The sequence below is a fragment of the Schistocerca nitens genome, chromosome 3 (assembly GCF_023898315.1).
Source record: "Schistocerca nitens isolate TAMUIC-IGC-003100 chromosome 3, iqSchNite1.1, whole genome shotgun sequence".
NCBI classification, from domain to species: domain Eukaryota; kingdom Metazoa; phylum Arthropoda; class Insecta; order Orthoptera; family Acrididae; genus Schistocerca; species Schistocerca nitens.
In genome coordinates, this window is record NC_064616.1 from 163,870,513 (window position 1) to 163,882,540 (window position 12,028).

The 12,028-nt window shown below is 38.6% G+C and overlaps 1 protein-coding gene across 1 annotated transcript in view; it reads right to left on the bottom strand.

The window, feature by feature from the left end:
* The window catches only part of LOC126248103 (polyamine-transporting ATPase 13A3), a 176,701-nt gene that overhangs the window by 14,556 nt on the left and 150,117 nt on the right, over window positions 1–12,028 (bottom strand). The window contains exons 15-16 of the mRNA XM_049948774.1: window positions 9,762–10,004; window positions 3,323–3,480 (exon numbers count right to left, since the gene is read on the bottom strand). Coding sequence (XP_049804731.1) covers window positions 3,323–3,480; window positions 9,762–10,004 — 401 coding nt within the window. The remainder of the gene's footprint in view (window positions 1–3,322; window positions 3,481–9,761; window positions 10,005–12,028) is intronic.

Sequence of the window (12,028 nt, forward strand, 5' to 3'; positions counted from 1 at the left end):
TGTTCAACATGTTCAGAAATCCATCAATATGTTCAACCAGCTTCCAGCAGGCCCACAATGTGAGCCCTTTCAAATGGCTGAATCTGTTCAATACGAGTATGTACTCATTGATGGGGCATGGTTGTACCCTAGCATGTTGCAAACACTGTTCACTTTTACGTTCAGCACATTTTCTGCACGCAAAGTCAAAACTGAAGGTGCAAAGACAGGCCTCCTGAGTACCATCTGGTCACCAATGACTGAGGCAAATGAATCACTAACACAAAAACTCCTCAGTATGCACATATTATGCCTGATCACAGTCCTTGAGAGTGTTGCTTTTTTCCCTGCGGTTATGGGGAGATAAATTGAGACAATGCCCTATTGATGTAAGAGAGTTCATGTAAAAAGAAGCAAAAAATATAAAGTATCTGAAATATGTTCAGCACAGTAATTCCCAAGAGATAACGAAATCTTATTCTTGCCTGTTATAAGAATGTAAGGATGGTTAAGACATAGAAAAAGGAAATAACTGAGGTGTCTGTTTAGTAAACGTGTTGATAGTAGAAGGTGGGGGAAAAAAAGCTATTGTGTGCCATGTATGATGAGATGATGTACCAAAACAAATATAAAATAATGTAACTATTACATTGGTTACTTACTTGTGAATAATTTGAGGAACCAAAATGCAATACTATACTTGTCAAATATGAAAATATGCAATAACTTTTACAATTAAACTTTGCAAGTACACATAAATATACGAAGAATTTAGGAATTAAATTATGAACACAAACAGAAAAGCTAAATATATGACTTGCTAGTCTCCTAGTGCTTCACCAAAAAGGGATGAGTTGTGCCCAAACAATCTCGAATGTGGTTTAAATTTCTATCTCAGTCGAGTTGAGTTTCTTGTGTACTGTGACAAATACACCACCTCCATTTACCATTAGCCTATTCTTCTGATATACACTTAAATTTTCCCCAAGAACATCACTGCTATTAACTTCCATGTTTTAACCATATACCAAGTATTATCTGAGCTCACACATTTTCTGGAGCACTTCATGCTCTAGTACCATGTTGTGTATGCCGTAGCTGTTTTTTACTAGGATTTTAATACTCTGGCCTGTAGGCCTTTGGATCTTTGGCTAATACTTCCGGCTCTCCAACAGCTGCTGTTTTCTGGACTGGATGGAGAATTCCCCCCACAGAGTCAGCTACTTGGCTGATGTGTAGTGCACACTTGACCCATTTACGGGGACCATGCGGTTCTCAACCACATGGTGCAAGTTTAGGAAGTTGTAGCCAAGCTTGTCACAGAACTTTTGAAGTCCCTGCTTCAGTCCTTCCACTTGTGTCAGAATCAGAGGGCCATGATCAGTGCCAGGGACAATCCTGCAAACTGTGAGCTTCGTTGAAATTCTGTACACTACACCACTCTTCTCAACCTTCTCTGTCCATCTGTGGAATGATCCAAGTATGACCTTGGAGGCCAGATGAAAGGCATTGTTTGATCCAACATGTGCAACAATTTGCAGATGGCTGCACCCTGCTCCCTCAACGGCTGCTTGAATAGTCTCATGAACATGTTGAATGAGGCTCCTATGCATACACATTGAGTACATATGGTGTTCCTTCCTGTTCCTTGCTGCCATTTTCCTAAGGGGTACCATTATTTGCCATACATTTGAACTCCCATTTGGTTAATAGACCCCCATCCTTTTGTGTTTGCCTCCTCTTGACACAGGACACAACAGATTTCCCAACAGGTGAAGTTAGCCCTATATACCCCTTATGACAGAGTAAGCCTTGGTTTTCCACCATATCCATTTCCCCAGTGGCATTATTCCCACATACATCATGACTGTCGACAATGGAAATTTGAATCAGACTTGGATGTACGCTCAGATTGCCATTTTCCTAAGGGGTATCATTATTTGCCATAAATTTGAACTCCCAATGGTTAATAGACCCCTATCCTTTTGTGTTTGCCTCCTCTTGGCACAGGACACAGCAGATTTCCCAACAGGTGAAGTTAGCCCCATATACCCTTATGACAGAGTAAGCCTTGGTTTTCCACCATATCCATTTCCCCAGTGGCACTATTCCCACACACATCATGACTGTTGACGATGGAAATTTGAATCAGATCTGGATGTATGCTCAGACTGCCTAATGGTTAGGGTGACTGCTCACAAAAAGCAGGAAATATGAATTCAAGTCCTGATCAGACTCAAATTTTCAGTAATTTTATTTTTTTAATGCTGCACATCTACATTGATTCTTTCTCAGAAAGAAGGCTGTTAACATCCTGCCTTTAATAACTCTATTGAGGTACTTCCACCCAATCATCTTATGTAAGTCCATGGAGTTTGTCAAGAATGGCTATTTTTCATATATCTTCAAAATCTATTCTATACTATAAAAGTCATTCTTTTATCTTTGTTACCACAAGTGTCAAATTTTTAAATGCTACTCTAATGAACAGTGGGACTGATATAGGCTACACTTATTTTAAATATATATAGTAACAAATATATACATAATATAGAAAGTGGAAACATTGTTACCAAAAATGTCAAAAAATTCTTGACTGATTCACTTCAAAGTTTTACACTATTCTCTAATGAACATTCACAGGGACACAGGCTATATATTTATTAAATGTGTATAATATACGAATGTATATGTAATGTAAAAAGGGGAAACATTATGGCCAAAAATCTTGAAAACTTCTTGACTGATTTACTTCAGATTTTTACTCAGTACTCTAATAAACATTCAGATGGATATACGCTATATGTTGTTTAAACAACAATATACAGGTTTTGTGTTAAAATTGACGGTAAGAAAAACGTGTGGATTTTTTTTTCCTTTCTCACACTCAGTTTTAACTATGATATGAGGGCATTTAAATGTTAGAGAAATTGTTTCCCCATAGATGCTCTTTGTCATTATATATTTTTATACACAAAAGTTGTATACGCAATAATGTACTGTTTTGGTTTATTTCTCACACTCGGTGTTCACAGAATACAGGAATGTTGTATTTCTAGCTTGTTGTTAGAATACCACTACAGAATCTGAATTTGAAATAAGAATAAACAAGGCTTGAAGTTAGAGGTGGGGTGAGGAAATGAACATGTTGAGAGGGAAGGAGGAGATTGACAGCGAGAGGCAGAGAATGAGATGGATGGAGAGAGAGGAGGGGGGGGGGGTTGATGGACAGAGAGAGGGGAAGAAGGAGATTAGAACTTTTATTCAATTCTCATACATACGTAGCAAATTGGGATGCATTGCTGGGTTCACTGGTACACATAAAACTGTAGAAAATACTTACTGCATCTCGTTGGATGAGACGAGAAGAAGCATTTGTGTAGAAAAGTCTTGGAGGGCCTGAAAGCTGAGGTGGCTTCCCATGTACAATAATAATTCTCTGGGATGAATTCACTATTCCACATTCACGCGCTACACTTACAGCAGTGAGCAAGTTGTCTCCTGTAATATGGGTACATAGACCTTAATACACTTACAGCCCTCCTGTGTATATGATAAATGTTTCTAATTAAAGAAAAAATTAAATTACATCAAATAAATGAAAAAAGATGTCAAATTATACACATTTATTCTACTCTGACAGAAGAAATGAGACTGTTCGTATTATTAAGGAACAATTTGTCATTGCATATTAGTGTGTGACTGCTTTGATATGTAGTATCAAATCTGATCAACTCAATGGCAGCTGACAAACAATTTATGACAGATTTGTTCTTGCACTCTGCCAGTAGACAGTAATGGTGGAGCTCCTTCACTGCCCATGGAAAACGACATGCAAATTTTTTTTCAAACAGGGCAAGGAATGAATGAGATATGTGTATACTCAAATATTTCTTACAAGACAGCAAGCACCATTAACTGAGCATCTCTGATAACTAAACAATTTTGCAACTTCAGTCACATTTCTTTTGCATCAGATCTCAGGTGCGACATTTTCTGGCAGAACACAACAACATGCCCGTAGAAACTGCTTGTCTACTGCTGCTGCACTGATCTATTTTGATGAAATGGATCACCGTGAAAGGACAGAGTTTAAGGTTGAAATACAGTCATGCACTAGTACATTAGGCCAAGAGTTCCTTGTGGAATCCCAACACTGCATTGAAAATTTCCTGTATCAGGTTGCATTGACAGTTTCAGTTAATGATGACTTTTACCACATTCCACTAACAGATGACTCAGGATGTAGTAGGCACTTACATTATGGACACAGAATGTTCAACGCTGAGCAGTTGTGAAGAGCTCCAAATGTACAACGTTACTTCACTAATCATTCCAGAACCACACAGGTAATCGTTCTATAATGAATGGACACATTTGAAACTAGTCATCATTAACCCAAATAAAATAGTTCATTTAATTTGTCATGGTGCATTAGTGCATGACTGCTTTCAGTGGTTGATCCAGAAAATATTTTTAATTTTTAAAGTATCAAATGAAATGACAATGCAGAATGAAATGTATGCAAGAATAAGTTAACTACTGAGGTCCCTATTAAATGAAAGCAATAGTTCAGAAAAAAATATTTATACTACTGATGGTTTTATAAGAATGTTAGCTCCAACCTTCAGATGAAAACGAAACAAAAATAAACCAGAACAGAACGTCAAATCATCTGTATATTCTGTTCACACTGTTTATCATTCACTACTTTATTTGAAAGTATCTGAAAGTGACTGTTGTAACCTTATACTGTGAGCACGTATAATTAAACAGAGTGTGGTTCCACAGCCAGCCTAAAGAAGCCACCAGACATGGGTACAGAATGTGCAGCAAGTGCTTTGCCATGTGCCAAAGCAGCCGTATATAAGCTGGCACACCTGAGCCCTTTGCAGACCAATGTTTATGTGACACATGTACGCTCAATGTTAGACTGTGTGTTAATGTACTTCTTGGTTATGTGTGTTTGTACAAGCTACGGCTTCATTCTGTGTCCGAGTATATCCCTGCATGTGGAAATGGAATAAAAGTTAGTTGATTGGAATCCTGATATTGTATTTGTGTAACATTACAATAGTGACCTTTTCCTCATTATTAGTATTCATTGTCTCACATCTTTGAAATGCAGATGCCTTTAACAACATGCAAGGTATACTAAACATAAATATGCAGAATTGTAATCACAAAGAAAATAAAACAGTTATTAGTGGCCTTTGACACAATCTTTTATTTATAAGGGTGACAAAAGTGTAGAAGAACCTTCAAAGTTAAAGCCATTAAATTTTGTACCATTTATCTTACTCCCAGAGGAGGGACAGACTCATGTGCAAATGACAAACATTGTGTTCCAATGAATGATCTGCCACTGGGTGGTCCACTTTACTCTTGGGCACAGTTTGGCAATGGGCACTCATTTTGGTGGTCATGTTCAATAAAACGTTGTGCAGAAGTTACAAGCAGAGTTAGTATATGACATGGCTGCTTTTGCTGGTGGCCCTGTTTCCATAGCATGTCCCTATGATGGGTCTGGAATAGGATGTCCTGGATGGGTATATAGGACAAGTCTTGTACCTTGTATCTTTCGCAAGAATATGACCCATGGGGCAAAGGGTAGGGCAATACATGACATCAAGACCAACCAGGACATTTTGTAGATTGTGTGGGCAGTAAAGTACCATTTTGGAAGAGGTGTACTGGTCAGATGCTGGGTTGTTGTTCGATGGTTGCGGCATAAGTTCAAGTTGCCGAGTCCATTCTTACTGGTAAGTTTGTATAGTGGCAGAGATTGGTGTCAAAGATCAGTACCTCCTAACATATGGGGTCGACATTCACGGTTGCTATCTCTTGTGTACTCAGTCTGACATTTCTGGCTGCCATACTCTGCTGTGTCTTTTCCCTTACTATTTGGCGAATGAGAGAGGTGAGCCGTGGTTGTCTTTCACAACTGCCATAGGGACCACATTTAGCAGTCAGTTGTACCACTTTTGTCCAACTCTCTCATTCTCTCTCTCTCTTCATCCGGTGGCACCAATTAATGAGTACCTCTGACGTAACATCCATCGCCTGAAGAACTCTATGACTCCTTTAATCAGGTGTGAGATAGCTTTGTCATATTTGGATTACGATGTGGCACAGTGCCAAAACATTCTGAATGTATGACTATGTCTTTTCCTCATGATATTGGGCCCTGTTCCTCAATTGTTCGTCTGTAACGTGCTCTTGTAGCAGTTTGCTTCTTACAAGGATAATCTATTAGTGCCACATAGTGACAGTCCCAAAAAACACTCTGCATCATCATGTTCGATGATGTTTGGGACTTCATCTTTTTCATTGGTGGTGAATCCATATTTCCACTGCTGGCTTTGCTCCTTTTTCATAGAGCCATAGTGATACATCCAGCACTTGGAAGGGAGAGAGGGGCAGGACGTATTCCTTTGCAGCTGGTTAGTGGGGGTGGGGGTGGGGGCGGTTGGAAAATTACAGATGTGTGGATATATCCTCTTGGAGATCTGTTTTTGAACTACGTTTGCAGGATAGCACCTGTCTGTGAAGGCCTTCTATATATAAATCTACATGCATACTCCACAAGCCTCTGTACAGTAAATGGCAGCTGGTGCTTTGAACCACTGTTAGTCATTCCCTTTTCAGTTCCACATTCAACTGGAATGAGGAGAAATTATAGTTTGCATGTGTGTATGTGAGCTCTTATCTCACTTATTTGTCTTGATGGTTCATTTGCAACATTGGTGTTGGAAGCCATAGAATCATTTGCAGTCTTTTTCTAATGCTGGTTCATTAAACTCCCTCAACAAGATTTTGCTTTAATAGGACATTCAGCATACTGGGCAAGGAATTACTCACCACGGCAGGTGGCTAGACTGTTAGGAGAGACTTTTTAATGTGCATAGGATGGCGGCTGTCACAGTCAAGGCACGATTTCTGTGGAGTGTTTGCAAGTCATTGTCCAGGACGAACCATGATGAACTGAAGAGGATCAGGTAAAATGGATAGGAGAAAATGTGATATGCATGTCACTGAATGAGGATAGAGTATCTTGGCTCCTGGTATCATCACTGAACATAAACCAACAAGGTTTAGGATCTCAGATTGCTAGGAAAGTTTTCTCTCAGTGGCCCATAAACCAATTTGACATATGAAGCTGCCCTAAAATGATGTGACATCCTTCACTAGAACTTGGTATATGTCTTCTATGACTCCTTTCATCAGGTGTGAGATAGCTTCTGTCATACTTGGATTTATGATGTGACATAGTGCTAAACAACTCCTTTACCAAGTAAATGCACTACAGAAAAACAGGCATTTGGAAGACAGACAACAATATGCTGGTATGTTGGCACCTCGGACACAGAGTATGCTGCAGAGAGAGAAGACAAGTGTTTGATGACTATTAGGCCTCAAGACATCTGAGTACTGAGAGTATGAACACAGCTTATCAGACTGATAATAAGGGAAGCGTTTTTTGATGGATGTTATTCTGAAAATTCTACATGCCATTAGTAAGGAACACCAGCAAGCATTGAGCTGAGGTTCATGAAAGCTGCTTAAACAAATGTAATGGCTTCGAATTTTTGGTTCTTTGGTTTGATGGTGGAACTTTTAAGCTTTTTGTACTGTGAATCCACACTGCTCTATGCATCAGTCCTTGAAGGAAAAAACAATATTGTAGAATGGAAATTATCAACCTAGTATACATCCAGGCTGTTTGGAAATTCGTGCCCAAGCATTCTTCAGTGCTGTTCGAGTGTTTGGGAATCCCACCAGATTGGATTGGAGGAAGACATCGAAACAACTCAAAAGGTGGGCTGCTAGATCTGTTACTGGTAGGTTCAATCAACACACAAGTATTATGTAGATTCTACAGGAACTCAAATGGGAATCCCTGGAAGGAAGAAGACGTTCTTTTCAAGGAACACTATTGAGAAAATTTAGAAAACAGGCATTTGAAGCTGACTGCAGAATGATTTTTCTGTCGCCAATGTACATTTCACATAAGCACCGCGAAAATAAGACGAGAGAAATTAGTGCTCATATGGAGCCAGTCATTTTTCCCTTGCTCTATTTGTGGGTGGAGCAGGAAAGGAAATGACTGGCAGTGGTACAAAGACCCTCCGCCATGCATAACACGGTGGCTTGTGGAATCTGTATGTAGATGCAGAAGCTCTTTATCAGTCACTGCAGGACTAGGTTTTAAAATAAAAATATTCTTTGTCAAAATGTCCCATCCTCCACCGTTTGTGAGGGAAAACTATCTACAGTATATGGTGTGGTAACACTAGAAAATGGAGATCCACATATAGTGAAGAAAAATTATACCGAAAAACCAAGTCACACAATAAACCTTCTTCTGTTAACTTAAGACATCCATGCTTAACATTAACAATGCTGTTAAATCTATGACAGGAACCAATCAAACATTGAGTTAGAACTGAAAGCATCAATGGTGACGTGTTGTAGAATGTTCCCACTCACCTTCTTAAGCATTCAGAAACAATTTTGAATAGTGGCTGTAAATTACTGCAAACATTGACAGTGGTTTCATTGTACAGTTATGCTTATTGGTGTGGTTTAATTTTATTGAACTTTGTATGTACCATATATTACAAAAGGAGAAGATCAGGATTTAACATCCTGTCTGTGAGAAAGGAAAATGGCCATACCCTTTCAAAGAAACTATTCTGGCATATGCATTAAGTGATTTGGGAAAACCAAAGAAAACCAAAATCTAAATGTTTGGATAAGAATTTGAACTACTTTCTTCCCAAATTCAAATCCAGTGTCCTAATACTACATCACTCATTATATCTTTACATGTTACACTTGGTCATACCATTGTAGGTTTGTTCAGTGCTAAACATGAATTGATATTGGCATCTAATTGTAGTTTACTATCCATCAATCTTTGTTATCCCAAATATCAAATTGATATTGGCATCTGATTGTAGTTTACTATCCATCAGTCTTTGTTATCTCAAACAAAGATTGATGGATAGTAAACTACAATTAGATGCCAGTATCAATTCATGTTTAGCACTGAACAAACCTACAATGCAGAACATTAAAAAATACACCCAATGAAGCTGAGAAGATTGAAATTGGAAATCTGAGGTAGTTTTAACTACAACTTTACGCCACTGACCTATGTCATAATTATTTGAAAATGTTACTCAGTCATGAGATAAACTCAAACCACTCTCCCCATCCTGCAGAGCTGTCACATGATACAACTAATAAGAGTTTTTCTCATAAATGTTGTACCACACAACATCTTGGCAAAGAGTAATTTTGTTTTAAATTTCAATGCTGCACTGTATGATGAAGAGCTGGAGTGTGAATTTCCAGATGTCCTTTATAAGATAAGATAATCTCTTACACATATTATTTGATCATTTTTCAATGAACACACTGTTACAGGTAACTCCTGCATAAGAATGTTGCAGGAATCCTCATACTGGAATTGTATCATTTCTTTCTTTAACAATGAGCATTTATATTACTTGCAAAAGGATGACACACCATTAGATTTTCTTAAAGATATGTAACTTTTCTTTAATATATGTTTCCCCAATGAACAGGATGCATTTAACACCTAAAACCAGTTTTACATTCTGTACATCTTAGTATGTACACTACGTGTAATATCTAAAAGATGTCTCTTGAAACAAATTATAAAAGTTCATTTTTTGTTTGATGTGATCGTGTTTACAAATCAGATGATGGAAATTTTCCTGAAAGAAAAACTGCTGAAATAATAGTTTACATACCTGTTATCATAACTGTCCTGATGTTAGCTGATTTCAGTTGTTTTACTATTCCAGTTGTCTCAGGTTTCAGTCTGTTCTCCATAACAATGAACCCAAGAAATATCAGGTTTGATTCTATTTCTTCTCTTTGAATTCTCTGTGTTTTAACATAATTGATTTTTGGGAGCCCTTTGTATGCCAGGGCAAGGACCCTGTAGCCTTCCTGAGCATATCCTTGTAACACAGTGTCAAAATCAGCAGGAACTGGAAGAAAAATGTGCAGATTAGATCAGATACACAGTTCAGTCTGCAGGTATAAAGTGAGGAGATCCTTGAGGATATGGTACATCTTAAAAACATGTAATGCATGTTTACAAAAAAATGAAAAGCTGATCTTCTTTTGACAAATACTAAGTAAATTGTTTCTCAGAGTTGAAACTTAATTTAAATTTTTAAACACACTTCAGTGTGTAGCCCGTATTGTCAAAAGAAAACACACAATGCTAACTTACATAAATGGCTTTATGGCACAGAAAATGTGGATAAGTCAGGTATTAGATACTACACACATTATGAGATATTTTTAATGGTTTGTGCATCAAATGAGTCTATTAAGAAACCCAGCACTCGTGTAGAAATAGATGACCACAAATAAATCCTTAAACTGTGCTTTATTGCCAACTAAACATTTTATGGTTATTGGCAAGTCATTGAAGACGAGTATTTCTCTACAATTCATAGTTTTCCAGGTGAAAAACAAATAATCGGAGGAGAAAAGGTAACCACTCACCACAAAGTTGGACCGAGTGAGGTGGTGCAGTGGTTAGCACACAGGACTTGCATTCAGGAGGACAATGGTTCAAATCTGCATCCAGCCATCCTAATTTAGGTTTTCTGTGATTGCCCTCAATCACTTCAGGCAAACGCCAGGAAGATTCCTTTGAAAGGGCACGGCCGACTTCCTTCCCTATCATTCCCTAATCTGATGGGACCAATGACCTAGCTGTTTGGTCTCCTCCCCCAAATCAACTAAGCGACCACAAATTTTAGACATTGATCAGCCCATGTGACCACAATCAAGACTGAAATCATCACTAACCTTTCAATCTATGCCCTTTCTCAAAAATAAGAGAGTAACAAAAACACACACATACATGCATTGTGCATTGTAAGAGTGATGCAGGCTGACAGGGATGAGGGTTTATATTAGATGGAGTGGGTAAGAGGAACAAGAAGGAGGTCAGGAGAATTTTGGCGAAGTAGAAGGAATGGAAGGGTAAAATGACCAGCAGCAGAAGCACTGGGACTGGTGTATACGTGCAGATGGGAACTACTTCGAGGGTGATGGTGACCATTAGTCCATAGGTAAGGTTTTCAACAGATGGCAGCACCAGCCCCGAAAATTTTGGATAGCACCTCATACAGTGCCTGAAGCTGAAGCTATAGCTGCTTCACATGTGATAGCACATAAATAAAAACAGTAATCACAGATGAGTCAAAGAAAATGAGTAACAAAATATTTCACAGCTGCCTCTAGTTTCCAGCGTGATGGGAGCTACAAGATATATATACTACTGAAATAAATGGTTGTAGCTCTGTCACCAGTTGCATTGAGAAGTATCTTTTTTTATATCTTGATGGTGACTAGTTTTGGACAGGGCATCGACGAGCCCTACCTGGCACAGGCAGAGTAAGTTGTGTACAGCACGTAGAGTGATGGAGTGGGCTGGAACAAAGAGAAACAGAACAGCAAAAAAGGGAGACTGCATAGAGACACAATATGGGTGTAGATTAATGAAGTGAATTGAGAGGCACGGTGACAGGGGCGACGGTATGTATGGTCAAGGGTAAGTGGGAATTGCGGCTACTTTGCTCTCGTCCACGATTTGGCAATGGCCATTCATTCAAATAGCTGGTTAATGGTCATACCTACAAAAGCCTGTGAAGAAATTTGAGTGGAGTTGGTATATGGCATGACTGCTTTCACAAATGGCCATGCCTCTATTAGGGTAGTATATGCCTGTGACAGGACTGGAACAGTATGTGCTGGGTGGGACCATAGGACAGGTCTTGCATATGGGCCTTCTGAAGCAATATGACCCTGGTGGCAAAGGGTAGGAGGTTCTGGATAACAGTTAATGACTCCTCCTGTTGATTGTTCTTACTCCTAGTATTGATTACATGAACTGAGGTGTTGGCCTGAAATACAGGTATATTATTTATAGTAAATTTCATTTGGAAATAAATGCACTGAAAAACAGTGATTTGTGTATCCTTATCCTCTGAAC